This window comes from Bos indicus, chromosome 12, assembly GCF_029378745.1.
Source record: "Bos indicus isolate NIAB-ARS_2022 breed Sahiwal x Tharparkar chromosome 12, NIAB-ARS_B.indTharparkar_mat_pri_1.0, whole genome shotgun sequence".
In the NCBI taxonomy this organism is placed as follows: Eukaryota; Metazoa; Chordata; class Mammalia; order Artiodactyla; family Bovidae; genus Bos; species Bos indicus.
Window position 1 is genome coordinate 68563642 of NC_091771.1, and position 25397 is coordinate 68589038.

A 25397-nucleotide genomic window follows, 5' to 3' on the forward strand; every position below is an offset into this window, starting at 1 on the left:
TGGCCTAGTTTAATTGGCAATAGATAACAGCTCCAAGAGCATAGTTAAAAATAATGTTCCGAATATTTCAAAATATAAATGGCACAGAGATAATTAAGATAGCATAGGATGGCAGCCTCTGGAGGAAGTTATGACCATGTTCTGACTTAATTGGTTTCAGAGAAACTTACCAACTACTGCCTTGGTGTCATAAAAGTCTTGTGTGTTTTCTTTGCTTTGGGAGGAGAGAGAGGCATGGTTTCCCTGGCCCCAAAGGAGAGAAAAGATTCTCCTGACACTTGGGGAGCTTGACTGCTGACAGACTTGCCCAGCAGGTGGGAGGCACACCAGTCAAGCGGGGATGTGCTTGGCTGCTCAGTGGGCCACGGAGGTACCACACAGATCCTCTCACCATCTGGGCTCTGGGGCACGAGGAAGAGCCACCATCCGCTTGCACGCCGGTTCCAAGTCCCAGCGCTGAGGACTCAGGCTGCCCTTCACTGCTACTTTCTCACCTTGCAGTGTGTCTAAACTAGACTCCTAAAGGCAGCTGCTGTGAGCATAACCTTTACATGGAAGCACAAAATATTAGAGGAATTTTCTGAAAAGCTGCTTTTCTTTTTGTGACCCTGGGGAATCCCGTCATGTATATTTAGAACAATGGAAAAGGGGATTTTGTTGGGGGCAGGGATGATTATATTGTACGGAGACATATATATTTTTTCTGCTTATGGTTGTCTGTTGTTGCTGTGTTGTATGGTCGCAAAGTTGTGTCCAACTCTTTGTGATCCCATGAACTGCAACATGCCAGGCTTTCCTGTCCTTCACTGTCTCCCAGGGCTTGCTCAAAGTCATGTCTATTGAGCCACTGATGCCATCCGACCAGCTCATCCTCTGTTGCCCCTTTATCCTCCTGTTTATCTGGCCCTCTGTCAACCAACCTGTTTTCACAAACAACTTTGTAATAGAGAATTTTAAGTCCAGAAAACCAGCACTTACTTTCCTCTGCTAGCCTTGCTCTCATTCTAACCAAAAACCTGGGTGTGACTATAATCAGTGCACACATGTTATTTTATCCAAATATTTCCACACAATTTTATCTGTGCTTTTCCAAGATTTGGAAGAATGCATGTATTTCTTTATGAAAGCAACACAGTGTTTCAGTATATTGGTATATATTATACTAGTTAACGATTTATCAACAGATAATTCAGTTAATAAGAACTTCTGTAGTTGATCAACACAATGTGCTGTGCATAGTCGCTCAGCTGTGTCTGACTCTTTGCACCCCTATGAACTGTAGCCCGCCAGGCTCCTCTGTCCATGGGGATTCTCCAGACAAGAATACTGGAGTGGGTTGCCATGCCCTCCTCCAGGGGATCTTCCCAACCCAAGGATCAAACTCAGGTCTCCTGCACTGCAGGCCGATTCTTTACCATCTGAGCCACCATTCTTTGTGTGTGTGTGGTTAAAAAAAAAAAAACCACATAACATGAAATCCACCCTCTTAACAAATGTTTCAGGGAGCACTACAGTATGGTTAACTCCATGCACATTTCTACTCTTAATAATGGTTCTGAGGTTTTGAGTCAATCATTGAGTCTTCAAAGGAGAATCTAATTTTCCTTTGTAAAGTGATTTTTTAATGAATTTTTTAAAAATTAGTAATAGCCTAAACCAGATAGCTTAAAGTAGCATATTATGACCGGTGATCTAAATTAAAAGGAAAATAAGCTACTATATAAAATAAACAACATGATCTTACTATATAGCACAAGAAACTATAGTCAATAGCCAGTAATAAACCATGAAGGAAAAGAATATGAAAACAGTGCATGCATATGTATGTATAAGTGAATCACTTTGCTGTATACCAAAAGTAACATAGTGAATCAGCTATACTTCAATAATAAATAAATTTTTAGAAATCAATAAATATATATTTATTTACAGCAAAAATGTATCACCTTAAATTAATTTGTGTAAAAAGCAGATGAATCAAGATGAAAAATGGAACTTCAAGGCCAAGCAATCTGAATGAATATGGCCATTTGGTAACATGTTTAATAAATGGGATCATCAGTAGGATGGCCTATTTCCAAGGTCAAGGAGGCAAATGGGGTCAAAAAAGAGGAGCTGAGTTTGCAGATCCAGGAAGCAAAAAGCTGAGCTCTGTGGTGACAGAGGAACACGGAACTAAAGATTGAAATCACCAAAGAGAAACTCCTTGACTTTATGATATGAATCGAATGGCTTTGTGCCTTACCTATTAAAGGGAATGTCAGGTAAAGAGGGACTGGTTGAATTTAAACAAGAGAAACTTCTCAGAGATATTTTAGACCCCGTCATTGCAAATTGAGACAATATACTGATTCCTTATGATCCAATGCAAAGCTCGTCCTTTCTACCCAGAACACAACTGACTAAGACATCTGATATAGCTAATGTTATTACTGTCTCAACTCAACCCATTCCTGTTGGATAAATATTCCATGATAGGCCAGTACTCTTTGTGTAATGATTTATTCAAATACTTCTCTAAAACATACAATTAAGGATCCCATAGTTATCACTTCCTTTAACTGCATACAGTGGATGACTCCCTAGGGCCAATTCTTTTTCCTTTATAAGGATTCCTTGTCCTTCTATTTTAATAGCAGGAGACACCTGTCTAGAGAATCATGGGCTTCCCTGGTGGCTCAAATGGTAAAGAATCTGCCTGCAAAGCAGGAGACCCAGATTCCATCCCTGGGTCAGGAAGATCCCCTGAAGAAGGGAATGGCTACCAACTCTAATACTCTTACCTGGAGAGTTCCATGGACAGAAGAGCCTGACAGGCTACAGTCCATGGGTTGCAAAGAGTAGGACATGACTGAGAGACTATCACTTTCCTGTCTAGAGAAACTTGCTCATCTGTCATAATTAATCTTCATCAAAAAGCCTCTTGAAGAGTCTAACAATACAGGGGATTATTTTTATAAATACACAAAATAGATATAAAAACATAAAAGAAACAGAGCAACTTTCAGGGCAACTTTAAAAGCCTTAAAGAAAGGACTTTCTTGGTGTTCCAGGGACTTAGACTTCACTCTCCCAATGCAGGAGACCTGGGTTTATATGCTGCAAATAAAGTTCCCACAGGATGCAACTGAAAGATCCTGCATGCCACAATGAAGATCAAAGATCCCTGTGCCACAACTAAGACCAGGGCAGCCAAATTAGTAAATAAACAGACAAAAACTAAAGGAGAAGACATCTTTTTTTGGTGGGGGGAGGACTTGCCCTACAGCTAGCAGGGCCTTAGTTTCCCAACCAAGGATGGAACCAATGCCCTCGGCAGTGAAAGCAAGGGGTCTTAACCACTGGATCACTAGGAAAATCCACCAAAACATCTTTAATATCCAAATACTACAACCAAACAGTGTGCATCCTCTGTCCATTGTTGTTCCACTGCTCCATCATGTCTGACTCTTTGCAACCCCGTGGACTGCAGCACGCCAGGCTTCCCCATCCTTCACTGGCTCCCTGAGTTTGCTCAAACTCATGTCCACTGAGTCAGAAATGCCATCCAACCATCTTATCCTCTGTCGATCCATCTCCTTTTCAATCCTTCCCAGCATCAGGGTTTTTTCAAATGAATCAGCTCTTCGCATCAGGTGGTCAAAGTATTGGAACTTCAGCTTCAGCATCCGTCCTTCCAATGAATATTCAGGGTTGACTTCCTTTAGGATGGACTGGTTGGATCTCCTTGCAGTCCAAGGGACTCTCAAGGATCTTGTCCAGCACCACAGTTCAAGAGCATTAGTTGCCAGACTATTAGGTCATGAAGATCCAGAGAAATAACCACTTTGTTGTAAGGTTCTGATGTGACATTCACAAATAGGTCTGTGATAAGGGGGGGAAAATCAGCAAATTTGTTATTAGAGTTTATAATGAGTCTTTGTTCACACATCAGTTTCCCATGTCATTGTCCATGAGAGTAATATGGACTAAGCACTGGGGGTGAGGATGGAAGCAGGACCTCCTGATTTTCTAGTGTGGCTCTGGATGCTTCTAGTCTCCATCATTCCATAGCAAGGAGATCAAGGACCCAGGTGTTAGGTCTGGCAGAGACAGCCTGTTGATACTGTCAAAGCTGATGTTTTTCACAAACCCTGGTGCCCTTTAAAGACGTGACTCTGCTTCCCAGACAGTCCTTTCTTATAAAAATTCATCTATCTTAAAAGGCTTTTCACTTGCCTAATTCATACCTACTTATAACCCTGAAAAATGTTTGATGTTGGCCTTTGGTGGACCATGGTAGGATATGTAATAAAAATAAAATTTGTTTTCTTCACATCAATGCTATGAAGCAGCTACTATAAACAGTATGTTACATTAATAATATGTTACATTTAGAAAGCAGATTATACAATATCCACACAGTATATTTTCAGTTGCATGCTTAAAATATTCATGCACAGAGGGGGAAAAAAACAACATAGGGCATATACCAAAGTGTTGATAGTGTTATTCTGGGAAGTGGGATTGTGGGTGTATTTCTCTCCTTCATGTTTCTTTTCTATATTTTCTAAGTGTCTGATGATAAACATGTATTCATTTGAAAGGGGCAACATTTTAAGATTGGTTTCCAAGTGCTTTACCAATTGAAAACCCTGACAAATTTTGAGGCAACATGTTAAAAGTCTAGGCTGTTCTGTCTTTCATTGTAGCTGCTGGTCTCAAATGGACAGTGTTAATTATATTTAAATTAAAGGGAAAATAATTTATTCACCATTTAATTATTCAGTCACATTTGCCACATTTCAAGTTTCAGTAGCCACATTTTCATCATACAAAAAATTCTATTCCACAGTCCTGATGGAGACAAGTTAGCAAACTATGCTGGTTACCAACCTGGGCCAATTTGCAGTGGCAAAGGAATGGTCCTCCTTATCACTTATTATTATTACAGTGCCACTCATTATAGACACTGGGAGAGTCCTCATCCGAGGTCCCTTTATGCACTTCACTAATCTTTGGCCCAGTGAGCTAGAGATTTCTCCCACAGTCATCCGGGTGTTAGTGGCAGGTTGGGAACCCAGAGCAACTCACCCCTATTTTATAACTCTCATCTCCTTGTCATTGTGATGATCTTCTCCAGAAAACTAAATCTTCCCAAGCTGTACTTCAGTTCAGTATCATTTCATAGACATTTTTGAAAGCTTACAATGTGATAGACACAGTAATAAGCCTTGAATATGAAAAACCAGAGACTTCCCTGGTGGTTCAGACAGTAAAGAATCAGCCTGCAATGCAGGAAACCCAGGTTCAATCCCTGGGTTGGGAAGATCCCCCAGAGAAGGGAATGGCTACCCACTCCAATATTCTTGACTGGAGAAAAACCAAGGAAGAGAAGTTTCTCTATTCCTAAAGTGTAACAAGGTGTTAAAAACAGGGCATGCTAGATAGAGTGACACCACCAAGTAGGGACAAGTCTGTTCTTGGAAAATCTAGCAATGCTTCCTCCACCTAGTTATGCTTGAGTCTTGACATTTGAACATCCTCCAGACTCTCAAATTTACACTTCAATAGTCTCCATGTTCTCCATACTCCAGAAGAAAAGAGATTAACTCCACTTTTGAACCTGATCTAATTTTTTTTAAACTTCACTTGAAAGAGCTAGGTATATTCAACTCTTTTAATTTGAACTTACTTTCTCATTTTGGGGCCAGGTTCTATACTTGTAAAATAGTTTTAAACCTTCAAGTGAAATAAAATACTCTTTTAAGACTGAGTCATCCATTCCATTTTGAACTATATAAAAGCAAATACCAAATTTGAAAGAGTGATCATTTTTCAGCCAGTCATGTGGGAAGTGTTGCAATACAGGTTAGAAGCTGGAGTTCCCAGTTCTCAAATCAATCATGTTCCTATATTTTAACAGATGCCATGCTCTTGGTGGCAGAGCGACTGGAAGGACCATTCAACATTGAGTCGGTCATGGACCCAATAGACGTCAAGATCTCTGAAGCCATTATGAACATGCAGGAAAACAGCATGCAAGTGTCTGCAAAGGTATTTGCCTTAGTCATTTATCTAATAAGCAAAGGGTAGTCACCTAAAAACGAAGTAACTAGATACGTTGACTGGGATTGCAAACTCTAATATGTTGTCCGTGAGCTTTTCCTGTCGCATGACAAATTTGCTACTTCATTAAAACTGTCTAACAAAAGGGCATTAAGAAAGGAAATAAGCTTTTCCTTTGCAGTTCCTCAATCATGAAGAAATTATTGGCTGCTAAAAAGTTTTAGAGAGCCCCAAGTATATTGACTAATCCCTCACATTTGTGAGCAATTTGGGGAAAAGTTGCTTTTTAATGGTTGTGATTTCTGCACACCCTCACCCTATTCTCTCTCTCTAGGAACTTCTAATTACGTCCTCAGCTGTGCAAACCAGGCAAATGTTCTCTCCGTTCACTCGTAAATTATTAAACATTCCATCTGACTTCCTTTTTTAAGACGATAATGTAACCCTCATTAATGAATCGTCAGAGGAAAATGCCAATTTGTATAAAGTCAAACACACATTTTTAAAAAATAGTAAGTTTTTATAAATCAAACAAGACAGATTCTGGATTTTCAGCTGCAGAACATAAATATCAAGTGCACAATTTTTAAAATTTTTAGAAAAATTTTATTGGAGTATAGTTGATTTACAATGTTGTGTTAATTTCAGGTGCAGCCAAGTGAATCAGTCATATACATGCGTACATCCGCTCTTTTTAAAATTCTTTTTCCATATACGCCATTACAAAGTATTGAGTAGATAGAGTTCCCTGTGCTCTACAGTAGGTCCTTATTAGTTATTTATTTTATATATAATATTATGTATATGTCGGTCCGTCTAGTCAAGGCTATGGTTTTTCCTGTGGTCATGTATGGATGTGAGAGTTGGACTATGAAGAAGGCTGAGCGCCGAAGAATTGATGCTTTTGAACTGTGGTGTTGGAGAAGACTCTTGAGAGTCCCTTGGACTGCAAGGAGATCCAACCAGTCCATTCTGAAGGAGATCAGCCCTGGGATTTCTTTGGAAGGAATGATGCTAAAGCTGAAACTCCAGTACTTTGGCCACCTCATGCAAAGAGTTGACTCATTGGAAAAGACTCTGATGCTGGGAGGGATTGGGGGCAGGAGGAGAAGGGGACAACAGAGGATGAGATGGCTGGATGGCATCACTGACTCGATGGACGTGAGTCTGATTGAACTCCGGGAGTTGGTGATAGACAGGGAGGCCTGGCGTGCTGCGATTCATGGGGTCACAAAGAGTCAGACAGGACTGAGCGACTGAACTGACCTGATCTGATCCCAATTTTCTAATTTATCACTCCCCCTCTTACCTCCTGGTAACCAGAAGTTTGTTTTCTACATCTTTCAGTCTATTTCGGATTTGTAGATAAGTTCACTTGTCCTATTTTTTCAGAATCCTCATATAAGTGATATCATATGATATTTGTCTTTCTCTGTCTGACTTACTTTACTCAGTGTGACAGCCTCTAGGTCCATCCATGATGCCACAAATGGCATTATTTCATTTTTATTATTTCGTTCATTATTTTGTTCTCTCTTATGACGGAGCAATATGCCACTGTACATAAGTACCACCTCTTCTTTATCCATTTCTCTGTTGATGGACATTTAAGTTGCTTCCGTGCCCTCAGAATGGGAGAAAATATTTGCAAAAAATTATTAAAGCAACTGACAAAGGATTAATCTCCAAAATATATAAACAGCTTATATAGCTTGATATAAAAAAGAAACAAATAACCCAATCAAAAAGTGGGGGGAAGATCTAAATAGACATTCCTCCAAAGAAGATATACAGGCCAGTAGGCACCTGAAAAGATGCTCAATAATACACATTATTAGAGAAATGCAAATCAAAATGACAATGAGGTATCACTTTATATCAATCAGAATGGTCAAAAATTATCAAAAAATCTGCATACAATAAATGCTGGAGAGGGTGTGGAGAAAAGGAAACCTTCCTACACTGTTGGTGGGAATTGAACTTGATATAGCCACTATGGAGAACAGTATGCGCGTGAGTGTGTGTGTGAGTGTATGTGTGTGTGTGTGTGTGTGTGTGTGCACACACGCCTGTGTGTGCTCAGTCATGTCCGACTCTCTGCGACCCCCTGGACTATAGCCTGCCAAGCTCCTCTGTCCATAGGATTTTCCAGGTAAGAATACTGGAGTGGGTTACCATTTCCTTCTCCAGGGTATCTTCCCTACCCAGAGATCAAATCCGTGTCTCCTGTGTCTTCTGCATTGTAAGGCAGGTTCTTTACTACTGAGCCACCTGAGAAGCCCTCGGAGAACAGTATAGAGGTTCCTTAAAAAACTAAAAGTATAGCAACATATGACCCAGCAATCCCACTCAAGGGCATATATTCAGAGAAAACCATAATTCGAAAAGATATGTGCACCCCAATGGTCATTGCAGCACTACTTACAATATCCAGGAAATGGAAGTGCACAATTTTTATTTATCCCCACCCAGTTGAAAACAAATAGGACCCACCATAAGCAAAATTTAAAAGTTTGAAATGAGTCTCCAGCCTTTCCTTCATCACCCCTTTTATCCACACTGATGACCACACAATGCCCTTCTGTTCGTTTTTACCAGTCTCCCTGTTCTGAAACACTACCCAAAACTGCACCGGTCCTTTAAAGCTGATGATGGAGTGATTGCATTTTAACTGAAAGTTATTCATATAAAAATATGTCAGACAAAGAGCTGCAAATACTAACTCTCTTCAGTATTTAAACTCCTTTGTGAAAAAGATTTCAAATATAATCAAGGAGAAAGAGAGAGGTGGTGGTGAAAAATTGCAGAGCAGAAAGAAACCCATGGAATCTGACGAGGTCTCCTTGGCTGAGTGTGAATCAGACTAGCTTTGGACTTTTCAGGGAGCACTGGTAGAAAATAGGATGAGAAAGAATCTGGCCTGGGCCCCTTTCTCTCTTTTTGAAAGATGAGAGGGGCTGAGAGTTTCATAATCCTAACTTCCAGGTTTTAGTGCGCTTCGGTTGCGTCTGTGCTCAGTCACTTCAGTCATGTCTGACTCTTCGTGACCCCATGGACTGTATCCTGCCAGGCTCCTCTGTCCATGGATTCTCCAGGCTAGAATACTGGAGTGGGTTACCATTTCCTTCTCCAGGGGATCTTTCCCAAGAGGGATTGAATCCACATCTCTTGCACTGGCAGGCAAGTTCTTCACCACTAGCCAACCAGTCCATTCTAAAGGAGATCAGTCCTGGGTGTTCTTTGGAAGGACTGATGATAAAGCTGAAACTCCAGTACTTTGGCCACCTCATGCGAAGAGTTGACTCATTGGAAGAGACTCTGATGCTGGGAGGGATTGGGGACAGTAGGAGAAGGGGATGACAGAGGATGAGATGGCTGGATGGCATCACCTACTCAATGGACATGCTGCTGCTGCTGCTAAGTCGCTTCAGTCGCATCCGACTCTGTGCGACCCCATAGACAGGAGCCTATTAGGTCCACTGTCCCTGGGATTCTCCAGGCAAGAACACTGGAGTGGGTTGCCATTTCCTTCTCCAATGCATGAAAGTGAAAAGTGAAAGTGAAGTCGCTCAGTCGTGTCCGACTCTTAGCGACCCCATGGACTGCAGCCTACCAGGCTCCTCCGTCCATGGGATTTTCGAGGCAAGAATACTGGAGTGGGGTGCCATTGCCTTCTCCACAATGGACATGAGTTTGAGTGAACTCCAGGAGTTGGTGATGGACAGGGAGGTCTGGCGTGCTGTGATTCATGGGGTGGCATAGAGTTGGACATGACTGAGCGACTGAACTGAACTGAGGGCTACCTGGGAGCTTGTGTTAACCTGTGTAAAAGAAAAAAACAAGAATGCTCCAAAGTTCTATCACCTATTAAAAAAATAGCATATTTGGGAGTTCCATGAAAATCTATTTTCTTTCTTTCCTGTGGGGGTGGGGGGAGCAGTTATCTATCCCTCTCAAATCTATTGCCTAGAAACCAACTAATGTTATTTTTTTTTAACTTTTTAAAATTTTGTATTGGGGTATAGCCAATTAACAGTGTTGTGATAATTTCAGTTGAACAGCAAAGGGACTCAGTCATACATATACATGTATGCATTCTCCCCCAAACTCCCCTCCCATCCAGGCTGCCACATAACATTGAGCAGAGTTCCCTGTTGGAGTAGGTCCCTGTTGGTTATCCATTTTTAAATGTAGCAGTGCATACATATTCATCCCAAACTCCCTAACTATCCCTTCCTCCCAGCAAACATAAGTTCATTCCTCTAAGTCTGTGAGTCTCTTTCTGTTTTGTAAGTAAGTTCATTTGGTGGTTCAGATGGTAAAGGATCTGCCTGCAATGCTGGAGATACACATCAATCCCTGGACTGGGACAATCCCCTGAAGAAGGAAATGGCGATCCACTTCAGTTTTCTTGTCTGGAGAATCCCATGGACAGAGGACCCTGGCAGGCTACAGTCCGTGGTTGCAAAGAGTCAGACATGACTGAGCACGTGCGCACCCAGAGTCACACAGTCTTAATGTAGAGAAAAGGAGATGGAACGAGTTAGGAAGAAGAAACAAGAGGACAGCTAAGCTAAGCTCTGCAGGAAAGAGGAATGGGAGGTGGCATCTGATCTTGAGGACAGTATGGAGAAAGGACCAAAGCCAACTTTTAATATAGTGGAGGGGAGGGTGAGTAAGTGGCTGAAATTTGGACAAATTTAGCAGGAAACACCAACAGGATCTGCTGATGGAGTGGACATGTTCTGAAAAAGGTTTCATTTCTTCAAGGCAATGGAATTCGGAAACATGTAGTTTCATTTTCCATATAAGCCAAATCCATGAAATTATGCATGAACTCAAGTCTAAAATCTACATTCTCACTAGGAACAGAACCAGATGGCTAAATTTTTCCTTTTGCCAAAGAACCCTCAGTCATTTTTGATAAACAGTCCTGTCAAATTGGAAATTCTGAATTTCCAGTCTTTGGATGGAGTATTCACATAACCAGTGACTAGGTTAATTTCTGATAGAGAGCTTCTGGTCTCTTTCCTAAATGCAAGGGCCAGACACCCTGAGAGCTGTGAAGCTTACAAATTAAAATCACTTCTTACTCCAGGTTTGACTGGCAACTTCTCCTTGGAAAATCATTTACCTTATTACAGCAGTTACTCATGGAAGCCATTCCTAGAGTCTTGTTAAGTAAAGCAGCAGTGTTTATAACTGGCAGCTCATATTTGTTGAACACTTACTGCCAGGACTCTACTGTGCATTACATGGTTTATATTATGTAATATTTATAACAATACTTACAATGAGATAGGTCTTCTCCCTTATTTTCCAGATAACACAATCTAAGGCTAAGAAAAGTTAGGGAACTTACAAAGGTCACACGGTGTGTGAAGGAGTACACAGAGGAGTGGCTGACTCCAGAGACCACGTTGCTCATCATTGCATTTTAATGATGCAGGTTCCTAAAAAGCCAATCCCACACAAGGGCAGGATTCAGCAAACATTTGCTGAATAGATCAAGTATTAAAGGAAAGTTCAGTAGCTTTCAGTAAAAACGTGCCCAAGACAGTAAGGAAACAGAGGCAGCAAAGCCAGGAGAATTCAAGTTTTCTACCTTTCTCTCTGATTCCCTTTGCAACTATACCTAAAACTTCTCAACATGCCAAAGACTAATGAAATATTTCTCTTATTAGCTCATTATTCATGCTTCCAACCCTTCCTAGGGTGTTAATAGTACCAAATATGAAATTCTTCTTTTTCTCCCTTCTATCTGAAGGCAAAGATAAACACATTAGTTTCAGGTATGAAATGCCCCTGTACTGCAGTGTGTGTGTGTGTGTGTGTGTGTGTGTGTTAGTTGCTCAGTCATGTCTGACTCTTTGCAACCCCATGGACACTTCAGACTTCTCTGTCCATAGGATTCTCCAGGCAAGAATACTGGAGTGGGTAGCCATTCCCTTCTCCAGGGGATCTTCCTGACCCAGGGACTGAACCTAGGTGTCCTGCATTGCAGGCAGATTGTTTACCATCTGAGCCACCAGGGAAGCCCTTTTCTAATGCAGTAGTCATCATATATATAGGAGGGAATAGCTCATTTTTTATTGAGTTACAGTTGATATACAATATTATGTAAGTTTCAGGTATAGGAACAACTAAATTTTTGAACCTAATCAGTGAGATCCTGAATTAGTGAAATTACAGATTAATAAAAAGATCTATTGTCACATGTCTGTTCAGACTCAAATCTTGTTTTAGATCTGTTTTTAAAGGCATAGTCATATCCTTTTTCCTCTCCCATTTAGCCCACAGCTAAGCTGTTTGGGGATAAGGCACATGGACATTCCTTTCAAAAAATACATTGATTCTTTGTTACTGTTCAGTTGCTAAGATTGTGTTTGACTCTTCATGAATGCAACATGCCAGGCTTTACAGTCTTTCACCATCTCCCAGAGTTTGCACAAACTCTTGTCCATTGAGTCAGTGATGCCATCCCACTATCTTATCCTCTGTTGCCCCCTTCTACTCCCACTCTCAAGCTTTCCTAGCATCAGGGTCTTTTCCAATTAGTCAGCTCTTTGCATCAGGTGGTCAAAGTATTGGAGTTTCAGCATCAGTCCTTCCAATGAATATTCAGGGTTGATTTCCTTTAGGATTGACTGGTTTGATCTCCTTGCTGTCCAAGGGACTCTCAAGAATGTTCTCCAGCACCACAGTTCAAAAGCATCAATTCTTTGGGGCTCAACCTTCTTCATGGTCCAACTCTCATATCCATACATGACTACTGGAAAAACCATAGCTTTGACTATACAGACATTAGTCAGCAGAGTGATGTCTCTGCTTCTTAATACACTGTCTAGATTGTCATAGCTTTTCTTCCAAGGATAAAGCATCCTTTCATGGCTATACATTGGCTATTCCAAGTTCTATAATCAAGTACAATAGTTTGGTAATAACATTATGGCATTTATTTCAAACTCTTGTGTATCCTTTACATAATATTATGTTGTGTGTGTTACTTATAATTATATAGGGAAGCCCCCTATTAACATATAATATTGTTTATATGTGTGTGTGTGTGTATAAGACTAGGGACATAAAGATATTAAAATTTACTTGGTTCTGTTTTTTGTACAAATAATCACTTAGTAACATTGACAATCATCATAGTTACTGTTGGTTGGGCCCCTACTATATTTCATTCGATAGACACCCTTCATGTACCAGGCACAAGAAATATCAGTTCAGTTCAGTCGCTCAGTCGTGTCTGACTCTTTGCAACCCCATGAATTGCAGCACGCCAGGCCTCCCTGTCCATCACCAACTCCCGGAGTCCACCCAAACCCATGTCCATTATGTCGGTGATACCATCCAAGCATCTCATCCTCTGTCATCCCCTTCTCCTGCCCACAATCTTTCCCAGCATCAGGGTCTTTTCAAATGAGTCAGCTCTCCCCATCAGGTGGCCTTAGTAGAGGACAAAACAAATTCTCTGCACAAACATCAGTCTCTTTTTAGATGCCTTATGTATTTATTTCAAGTCCTCTGCAATCTTGTAGAGTATTCATTTCCTCATTGTATAAGTAAAGAGTTTTATGTTTAGAGAGATTAAGTTGCTTATCTGAGGTCAGGAATCTAAGAAGTAACAGAGCTGGGATCACAGCCTAGAACTGTCTGATCCAAAGGAAAAGATTATCCCAGCATGCCACAGTTTTCTCAGTATGAATCTCCCCACCAGGACCAGATGCACTGCAGCATTGGAGGAACCAACCATCTAAGGGAAGGCTGTTGCCAGAAGCCTGCTACTAATGATGATGCAAATGATGAGTATTTCTGATTAATAGGGAAACCTACTGAAGAGAAACACAAGTTGCTAGTTCTTCAAGCTCCAGCCAACACTTATTACATTCACTAAGTTCACAGTCTTTATCAAAGACAAGAAAGGGTCCTCATTATCCCACCACTTCTTTACCCACACAAATCAAAGGAGCTCTGTACTTTACAGGTTTGAGAAAATTCTCCAAAGGAAAGGAGAACAAAACTTGCTGAGTCTCTGCCTGTGAATTTCAGATGTGTTGATAATCTCTTTCCTCTCCTATCAGGAAAGATGAAGCTGATCTCACTCTATATAATTTAACTGTATTAGGAATAATTTCAAATGTAATCCAGGAAAGGATTGGTTTGTCAGATACAATCTAAATTAAGAAGGGAGACTTATTAAATTCCAGTTGAAACCATCATTCAATTAATACTTAGTACAGACTAGGGCAGAATCTATTACAGAAGAGCAGCATGGCCTTCAGTTACTTAATTTTCTCCTGACAATTCTTTCTGAATCTACAGCTCAGATAAAGATGAAAAAACCTAAGAGAACAGAAAGGAGAATATAATACTTTCTGCCTTTAGCTAATGGGTCTTAGTTTCCTCATCTGTAAAGAAAGGGGTTCTTCTAAATGTTCTCTTTCTAGCTCTATCAGTTTAGAGCTTTATGGACATTGTCTCTTCAGTATTAACTAGGTTTTTTTGGCATCCAGATACTTTTCTTTTCTCTGGGTCTTTTTCCTTTTAAAGCATTCAGATATAAATAATATCTTGGAAGTTCACATGGAAAAACATATCTTCCTTCAGATATAAGAACATTGATTAGATTTAGTCTAAGTAAGTATATTTTTATCCCAATAGCAGTTTCCTTTCTTTGAGCCCCTGTAGTACACGTGTGTTTCTTAAGGCAGTGGGCACATTATTCCTTCTGTTGTGATTATTTGTATATTTATCTTCTGCTTCCCAGGATTATAATTATTTTACTCACTCTTACATTCTCCAGAAAGCCATTCTAACATGTCATTTTACACATGGAAGCCACAGTACATTTTTTGCTGGGTTGAATTCAGAACATGAAAGTGTAATATCAGAAAGACCTCAACAATAAGGGAATAGAAAATACCTTCAAATATATTTAAAGTTAGTCTTATATCTTTAAAATAGCATCAGATTTTGACATCAGACCAACCTGGGGTCTGGTTTTTTACTAGTTGTGTGACTTGGGGCAAATTATTTATCTGTATAAACTCAATTAAGTTATACTAAAAATGAGATGCTAGTTGGATCTGCTCATAAAGTTGTTTGAGGGTGAAATGATATGATCCATGTAAAATGCTTAGTGTGGAATAAGTAAAATCAAAACCACTCATCAAAATTAAGTATTTTCATTGTTATTTTTGAAAATAATAGGTGTTGAAAATGATATATAACTTCTAAAGAACTTTGATTGTGGTTTCACCTCATCCATCATGGTCTGTGAGCTTGTCCCTAACACTGATGATCAGAAGAGTCACAAACCTGCATTTAAATCCACTCACGCATAGCGTTACTTTCAATGGCAGGGACTCCATGGAAAGTGACATATTTTTCTGCATAGCCTGAGACATGGCACCTGGCACTGAACAAACGTCAAATCAGCAAGGCCTTTGAAGGAAAATGGGCTTGAGGGAAGAATGGACTGGATCGAGGCAGAAGCAGCAACCCAGCTCCTGTCTGTGCCTGTGGGTGGCACCAATGCCATCAGAGTAAAGGTTTTTAGAGGAATATTAGTGACCTCAGCCTACCATCACCTTATTCTTACATGAAGAAGATAACTGGCCTATTCACTTGACACGTGCCTGATCTCCAAGTAAAAAGCACATGGCCCTACTCTTTATAAAGCTTTGAGCTCTATTTCTATTCCCACTTTAGTTCTGTTTTGAAAAGAAAAGAGCCCACTCTCAATGGTTTCTAGATTCTGAATGTTTTTTCTGTTTATTCAAATTTCAAAGCTCATATTCTGCCTGCCAGCCCTCACTTACTTTAATAATATTCCACCAAGAAGCAGTGACCTTGAAACATCTTTGGTTCTTTGATTTCTTCATTTCACTACAGAAAACCATAATCTGTTCCTTTCCTGTTTGTAGCATGACTGGATAACAGAGCTATGTTATTTAAATGCTAGATACAGGGTGTCGGGGGGAGGGGGAGATATCATTTTTATAAAGTAAAATGAAGATTTGGAAAAAAAAATGCATATAATTCATTTGTAGTAAATGCATCCAAAGCAAACTACTTTTAACTTTCTTTCCACGAAAGGTGTTTGGAAAAAAAAAAAAAAAAGATGTTTCTTCTCCTTTTGATGATAAAGGGAAACTTGTGACTATCTCTAACCTTTAGAGATTCATCTTAAGATTTTCTTTCCCTTTAACTTCAGGGCAAAAGATGAGAAGATTACATTTAATGAAGTCTACTCCAGAGTAGGTGATTGAAACTCACGCAGTTTTTAACACTGGATGTGTTCTTAGAGCAAGATGGCCTCTTGCTTTACTGAAAGACAATCTTCTTCCAGCCTCCTCTGCCTTTAAAGAGGAGAAACTGCTTCCTTAGAACCATGCTTTCCATGGGCAGCAGATTACTGCATTAGAGGAATTTCAGTTGGCTCTGCCCCCTTCCACAGATACACAGTTATCCTCAGCTCTTAGCACTTTCCTTCTGCTGCTGCTGCTAAGTCCCTGGGATTCTCCAGGCAAGAACACTGGAGTGGGTTGCCATTTCCTTCTCCAATGCATGAAAGTGAAAAGTCAAAGTGAAGTCGCTTAGTCATGTCCAAAACTCTAGCGACCCCATGGACTGCAGCCTACCAGGCTCCTCTGTCCATGGAATTTTCTAGGCAAAAGTACTGGAGTGGGGTGCCATTGCCTTCTCCGACTTTCCTTCAACTCGGGGCTATGTAGTCTGGTTTGATCTTGATAGAATCATTGCCTCAGCCAGTCCGTGATTAAACGTGTAAAAGAGCTGCCTCTGTGAGGTTATAGCAACTTGTTCTGCCAGAAAACTTGGAACTATATATGGCTTTCTGTAGGTCTTTTTCTTCTAACACATTTTATACCTCTTTTTTAATTCACCTCCTAATTGTCCCAGCATGTGTGAGTGCTAAGTCACTTCAGTCATGTCCCACACTTTACGATCCTATGGACCATAGCCCACCTGGCTCCTCTATCCACAGGATTCTCCAGGCAAGAATACCTGAGTGGGTTGCTGTGCTCTCCTCCAGGGGATCTTCCCAACCCAGGGATCGAACCCACGTCTCTTATGTCTCCTGCATTGGCAGGCGGGTTATTTACCACTAGTGCCACCTGGAAAGCCCTTATTGTCCCAGAGTGTGGGTTAGTCACTCAGTTGTGTCTGACTCTTTGTGACCCCATGGACTAGAGCCTGCCAGGCTCCTCTGTCCATGGGATTCTCCAGGCAAGAATACTGGAATGTGTTGCCATTCCCTTCTCCAGTTATCTTCCTGACCCAGCGATCGAACCCAGGTCTCCTGCATTGCAGGCAGACTCTTTACCATCTGAGCCACCAGGGAAACCCCCTATTATCCCAGACTTTATCTCAAATATCAGTCAAATAGCTGATCATTTCTGTATTAATACATATAATCTATAAATGACACACAGTTGTTTTTTTTTTTTTTAAATCATGGGGTTCTCATGGGTGGCTAACAGAATTCTTAAAATTTGAAACATCCTGGACACAGTTTCCTGGGTTGGCTACAGCGGCAACTGTAGTCTCTGTAGCCGGCTGTAGGAATTTTCATCCCAAGTCTCCAGCCCAGATTACTCTCCTGATTACACCTGTTTATCCAGCTGTCTGCTGCACACTGTCACCCACAACCTCAAACACACATGTCTAAGACCCAGCTCATTGTCCCCCCATGATCCCGTCCCTCTGTGGGGTTTCCATCCCAGAAAATGCCCCCTCTCCCATTCCTATGTCCTACCTAGCCAGACCCTGAGCGACTCCTCAACTCCCCATCCCCCTTCACCCTCACAGTCAATCCATAATGAAACTCCCTTGAAACCCTCTAAATAGCCATTCCAAATATCTTTTGAATCCATCCACAGCAGCTCCCCTAATTTTATCATCTCACACACAGATTATAGTCTCCTAATTAATTCTCTGCCTCTGGCTTTTCCACACTCCAATCCATTCCCCACGCTGTAGCCAGAAGAGATGCTGAAAATGCAAATGTGATCACATTACTCCCTTGTTTAATATCTTCCCATGGCTCCCTGTTGCCATTCGAATAAAGCCCAGACGTGTTCCAACACCCTGTAGTCCTCAGCCTGCCCCTCTCTCTGGGTCCACCCTCACCACGCGTCCCACCTTAAATTACTGAGCACCGATTATCTGCCAAGCACAGCGCTAGACGCTGTGGATGTGATAATGAATACGATTAACACCAGAACCTGAGTCCTAATAGAAGCCTTAGTCTAGTAGGTAAGAGAACCTCTATGTGCACCAGATGTAGAAAATGGCCTGGGCTCTGTTGCTCGGGTTCAGCAGCCTCTCTCATCTCTAAGCTTTGGTCTATGCTGTTCCTCATCCTGGAGCATTCTTTCTAGCCCTCTCCATTCTCCCACCCCAAATATGCGGCATTCACCAGGCATATATTCCAACTATTTCTTCACTTCCCTGGCAAGATTCAGCGGTATACTGGGAAGTGTTTGCACAACAAATTTCTGTGCAGAAAACATGCTTGTTGAGAGTGTTTGCCAGTTCCTGAGGGTGTAAATTTCAAGCTACTAACATGATGTCAACTGAACACAGAGTTGCACACCACAGTGGAATGTTTCCTCCTTGCAGATACACTTGGCGTACAAAACCGTGAGAGCACAGATAATGGTAAAATAGCTACGAAGTAATGCTTTCTGGTGGCTCAGACGATAAAGACTCTGGCGGCAATGCAGGAGACTCAGGTTCGATCTCTGGGTCGGGAAGATCCCCTGGAGGAGGGCATGACAACCCAACACAAGTATTCTTGCCTGGAGAGTCCAAAGGACAGAGGAGCCTGGCGAGCTACAGTCTGTGGGTTCACTAAGAGTCAGATACAACTGAGCATCTAACACAAATGCTTTTTGAGTATGCATTGCCTTTGTTTTAATATAATTTATATCATTTTAAGTTTATACAATTTAACATCATAATCACTCTATTTAATGACTGGATTGCAAAATTCCTAAAAATTTTAACTAGTGGTCTTGTGAGCCAGTAAGAGCCTGTTCCAGCACATCACTGCTCTCCTAGGATGCTTTCTCGGACTCCCTGGTCTTGGTTTAGCTGCCTCTTGTGGGTGTTCCCATTGCATTTATTACATTCTACTGTAATTACCGGATTGCTTGTCAGAACCCTCATGATATCAGGGATGTGTCCAGTTGGCACATCCCTAGCACCTAAGTCTGGCCTTCATGACACTCTATGAATATTTGTTGAATGGTAGTTTGAATGAATGATAAAGAGCCTGGTTATTGACATGTACACATTTATCCAAATTCTGCAAAGTGATTTTAAATAATTGCTGTAAACCTTATAAGCAAATAACATATGAAATAATCATTTAGCAAATCCAACAGAGTTCATTTTTTTTTCTCCCTGTATTCAAAATACGCTTTGTTAAGGTCCTTGTCACTCCTCCCTATTCACCATGTGGGAGGAAATAGCAAGGTGTTCTGTTGTTGAAGGAATGCAAATCTTCCAGGGAAAAAAAAAATTATCTTCCCCGGCAAATGGAACGAATTTGCTTTTATTAAAGAAACGATTTTAAGAGGTATGCAACCCATCTGACAGATATTCTGCAAGCAAGCTGCGTAAGCATCAGAAGTAAATGTTTAAAACCTTGAAACTGACATGATCGCTGGCTTTTGAAAATCGAAGCCAATGAATGAAAAGTAGCCAAAACTGAAACTGATGACTTGACTTGATTCAGTCCAACCCAGAGTTGTCTACACAGAATCCTGAACCCATGCAGGGACTTTGAGTTTGCCAGAGATCTTGGCCAAGCGACCACTGTAATCAATCTTTAAGGAAAGAAAAGCATGAATCAGAGACTAGAGGACAAAAAAGAGGAAGAGAAGGAGAGAAGAAGTAGGGGGAGCAGGGAGGGGAGAGGAAAGAAGAGAGAGAATGTTTGGAGTCATAGGCTGAAAGCCTATTTTCTGGAAAGACAATCCATCACTAAAATTGGCACACTAATAAAAGTAGAAAAACAAAAATTTTTTTTAAATGCTGATTTTTTAAAATGTTTATATGATGAATATACTGATTTTATATCTTTAAAAAGTCATTTTGAACAAGTTTTAAGTTTATATTCAGGAAAGCATTTCTTAGAATATTAGCATATTGTTGTGAGGAACCAGAAAAAAAGAGTGCAAAAATGAGAGTCCAGGTGTCAATTTAATTTCATATCACAGTGATAATGGAGCTCTCCTTGCTACTACTAATGAAATGGCTTTTTAAAAATATTTTAACTTACATCTATTGACTGATGACCTGTGGACGTCCCCTCGAAACCCATTTCAGTCTTCACGTTTCACTTGTACTTTGAGAAAGAGCCCCCAGCTCTGAGCTGAGCCTAGACAATTAGTAACAGGGCTGTGATACGACTGTGTACAGGCACTGCTGTGTATGGCTTTCATAGGATAGGGAAGCAGCCACTGCCTGAGATGTGAGCCCAGTTCTTGCCAGAAGACTTGCTCTCAGCTCGAACACCAACAGTCAGAGCCAAGCCTATTTTATACACAAAGTCTTCCATTCTCTAATTGTCCCATGAGGCACAGTGAGTATCATCAGATGAAAAAGAAACCAGCTTTTTTTAAACAATAAGGTCTTACCTTATAGTCTGGGAACTGATATCCAATCTCAAGGATAAGCCATCATGGAAAAGAGTATTTTAAAAAAGAATGTATGTGTATAAACCAAGTCACTTTGCAGAACAGCAGAGATTGGCACAGCTACATTTCAGTTTTTAAAAGAAATAAAGAAGAAAAGAAACCAGATTTTTTGGTTCTAGCTATCAGTTTAACCAAGCTGGTCATTTGGTTTTGCTTTAAGTTGGCACAGTAAATGGAGTAAGGAAAATATCTTTTGTAAAATGTGGATGCACCATTCATTGTATTTTCTGAATCCTAAGGAAGAAGGCTTCAACTCTGATTTTGAGATAATTGATTGATGAAATAGTATATGAAAAACATAGGCCTGAACCTGCTCCATCACAGACACTCAATAATATTATTTCTCTTTCCTTTCCTGTCTTCTCTTTCTCATTACAGAAATCTACTTCCTAACTACCTTCAATAAATGTTTGCAAAAGGCAGAGATTATAACTAACATTTTTATTTATTCATAAGCTTTCATTTCTGATTTTTTAAAACACATACTACCTGAACTTCCAGATGTTCAAGCTGGTTTTAGAAAAGGCAGAGGAACCAGAGATCAAGTTGCCAACATCCACTGGATCATCAAAAAAGGAAGAGAGTTCCAGAAAAACATCTATTTCTGCTTTATTGACTATGCTAAAGCCTTTGACTGTGTGGATCACAATAAACTGTGGAAAATTCTGAAAGATATGGGAATACCAGACCACCTGACCTGCCTCTTGAGAAACTTATATGCAGGTCAGGAAGCAACAGTTAGAACTGGACATGGAACAACAGACTGGTTCCAAATAGGAAAAGGAGTACGTCAAGGCTGTATATTGTCACCCTGCTTATTTAACTTATATGCAGAGTACCTGATGAGAAACGCTGGGCTGGAAGAAGTACAAGCTGGAATCAAGATTGCTGGGAGAAATATCAATAACTTCAGATATGCAGATGACACCACCCTTATGGCAGAAAGTGAAGAGGAACTAAAAAGCCTGTTGATGAAAGTGAAAGAGGAGAGTGAAAAAGTTGGCTTAAAGCTCAACATTCAGAAAACTAAGACCACGGCATCTGGTCCCATCACTGGTGGGGAAACAGTGGAAACAGTGTCAGACTTTATTTTGGGGGGCTCCAAAATCACTGCAGATGGTGATTGCAGCCATGAAATTAAAAGACGTTTACTCCTTGGAAGAAAAGTTATGACCAAACTAGATAGCATATTGAAAAGCAGAGATATCACTTTGCCAACAAAGGTCCATCTAGTCAAGGCTAAGGTTTTTCCAGTAGTCATGTATGGATGTGAGAGTTGGACTGTGAGGGAAGCTGAGTGCTGAGGAATGCATGCTTTTGAACTGTAGTGTTGGAGAAGACTCTTGAGAGTCCCTTGGACTGCAAAGAGATCTAACCAGTCCATCCTAAAGGAGATCCTTTAGGTCTCCTGGGTGCTCATTGGAAGGAATGATGCTAAAGCTGAAACTCCAGTACTTTGGCCACCTCATGCAAAGAGTTGACTCACTAGAAAAGACTCTGATTCTGGGAGGGATGGGGGGCAGGAGGAGAAGGGGACGACAGAGGATGAGATGGCTGGATGGTATCACCGACTTGATGGATGTGAGTCTGAGTGAACTCCGGGAGTTGGTGATGGACAGGGAGGCCTGGCATGCAAAGAGGTCACAAAGAGTCAGACACGACTGAGTGACTGAACTGAACTGAACTGAACTGAACTGATTGTCCTATTTAATTATAGATTTCCAGGTGGCTCAGTGGTAAAGAATCTGCCTGCCAAGTAGGAGACATGGGTTCTAAGCCTGGCTCAGAAGCCTGGGTCGGAAGATCCCCTGAAGGAAATGGCAACCCACTCCAGTATTCTTACCTGGAGAATTCCATGGTCAGAGGAGCCTGGAACACTACAGTCCTTGGGTCCCAAAACAATAGGACATGAGTGAGCAGCTGAGTGTGTGTACACTCGTTGTTGTATTTAATTATAGATAACTTCAGTAAAATAATTATACATCACTTTACATCACTGCTTTGGCATCTTTTCTAAGCATTGTATCACTGTATCTTCACAGCAGCCTTCTTCTTTACATCCTGGATCACACAAGTGTAAAAAGGAAGACTGAAACCAGGACTCCAAGCTTTTAGACTCTTATTGGTGACCTTCCTCTTCTACTTGTCTCTCAAGAAAATTGTGACCACATTTGTACAAAATATATGTAGAGTCCATAAAATATGTTAGCTTCTGTTTCCTTGGGAACAAATGGGATAGATTTGAATTCCCCAAGTGGTCATCTAACAAATAGTTCATTCATTAACACTCTAATGTAAATTAGAATCTAATAAGTAAGTAAAGCATCATTTACTCTCAAAACATCAAGTCCAATTAAATCTAGGTAGCATGGACTGTCACCTCTACTAATCTACACAATTAGTTATCTATTTGCAAATTTCAAAATGGTTATGGGAATAGCAACATTCTTCCTACCAGAATAAAAATTCCACTGAGTAGAAACTTAGAAGATAAATTAAAAAAAAAAAAAAAAAACTCAGGGACTGCAACAGGGCTGGTGTACAGCTGTTGCTTCTCAGATTGCCAGTAATGAGTTTGGTGAATGTATGACCAACCTGCAGAAGATAAAGGAGACAGAGCAGTATAAAGCTATGGACACTTCTAAAAATACAAACCATGTTGTTATTTTAAAGAAATATGTTAAGATGCTGCAATATCTTAAAGGAAAAATACTTGTACTTAGAGCCCTAAAACAGCCCTCCAACCTGTTCTCACCACACCCCTCTCTCTTGTTTTCCCAAACAATAAAATGCCTCATCTTTCAGCACTTTCTATCTTTAATGTCGACTTCTCTCATCTCAGAATACCAACATACTTCAGAGATGTTATCTTAGTAATCCTCTTAAGAGAGGATTCTCAAGCCAGATATCTTCCTGAAATCCACAGGTTTCATGAGTCTGCCTCATGGGAAGGATAATTCCTTTGTACATCTGTAGCATCTGTCTACACTGGGGCTTCCAAATACTTTTCCAAATGATCTAATTTTCCCTTTCAACATCCCTTGGAGGGAGCTAGGCAGAAGATAATAATGATTCTATTTCTTTGAGGAGCAAAGCTAATGATTTGTTCTACAATGAGATGGCTTAGCCTGCAGCCATATCCTCTGGAAATTTCCATCGTGAGGAGAAGAATTTAGTGTCTGAAAACAGTATTTTTTCTCTCAAATTAAAGGTAGTGGAGGGGGGAAATGGCTTCATGAAGACCTCTAGTTAAACGCAGTTACATCTGAATCAATTCTTCTCTTGGCTAATCAGAGCAGACTTCCCAGAGTGTCCCGGTATGTTCCCTGGAACACCTTGTGAGGACTTCCTGGAGAACTCTTGGCCAGATAGTTTTGGAAAACACTACAAATGAGCATCTCCCTTTGGATGAGTCAGAACATGTATTAGCCTGATGAAGCCCTGCTAAGGCACCTCATTTAACATTGACGCATGGAATCCATTGCTTATGTAACAGCTGTTAGCAGCCCAGGAAATAATTTTTTGTGGAAGACATTGAAGAAACATCAGTCCAGACGTTTTTCCCCCTTGAGTCTCCTTATTCAGAAAATGGAACTAGAAAGAACCAATCACAGAATGATATAATTAGCTAATTATTATTGAGTACTTATTTTTCCAGACATTGGCTTCTGTTTTCCTGCCTTAGGTATTATTTCATTTTATCCTCACAGTCTGTCTGTGTGGGAGGTAATAGTATTCCCATTTGTCAGAGGAAGAAACTAAGGTTCAAGGAGGTCCTCTGAATGTTGACTTGACCCTGGGCTGTCTTCAGCCCTTCCTGCCACCTGTCTGGATACCTAGCCTTGGTGAGTACAGCCAGCTTTAGGATTTTAAATACCATCTTTAGGCTAATAACCCAAATCTGCATCTCTAGTTCTGACCATTCCTTGGGGGGTGACATGATCTACAGACTTTTAACTGAAGACCCTTATCCCCACATTATTCCTCATCTGTTTCTACCCTTATTCAAAATACAAAATACTGGGGCACCCAGAACAAGAATAAGGCTCATTGTTCCTTGGTAGTAATATAGCCCTGAACTTCAGGAGCCATAGAATTTTACCTAGCCTGCTGCTATAGCACACTCAGAAAATTGCCAGAGATAGTCCAAATGTTCTGAATCCCTTTTGTCAACCACCTCATGAAACCTATGTTTTAAAAATATTTGTCTAGCTAACCGATTGCATGTAGTAACAACAAAGTTATTAATTTTCATTTTATATGCCATCTAAGTTATTTGACAGATATATGTTGTTTAAGGTACATTCTCCGCATGAGAATCAAGGTATTTTAAATCATTCTCTAACAAGGACAAGGTGAGCTGATGCTATGATCTCCTTTGTGTGTGTGTGTGTGTGTGTGTGTGTTTAGGTTTTGTAAATTTCTGAAAAACAGTTCTCCATCCTTAATCTTGGCACTTCCACACTAAAGAATAGCTCTTAAAACAATTCCCTTATTCTAAGGTCCATCTAGTCAAAGCTATGGTTTTTCCAGTATGGATGGATGTGAGAGTTGGACTATAAAGAAAGCTGAGCACCGAAGAATTGATCCTTTAGAACTGTGGTGTTGGAG

At 40.5% G+C, this 25397-nt stretch overlaps 1 protein-coding gene across 2 annotated transcripts in view; it reads left to right on the top strand.

Annotated features, from left to right (window-relative positions):
• The window catches only part of GPC6 (glypican 6), a 1232201-nt gene that overhangs the window by 1105014 nt on the left and 101790 nt on the right, over positions 1 to 25397 (top strand). For both annotated transcript variants that reach the window (XM_070800380.1, XM_019971626.2), the window contains exon 5: positions 5906 to 6036. In XM_070800380.1, coding sequence (XP_070656481.1) covers positions 5906 to 6036 — 131 coding nt within the window. The remainder of the gene's footprint in view (positions 1 to 5905; positions 6037 to 25397) is intronic.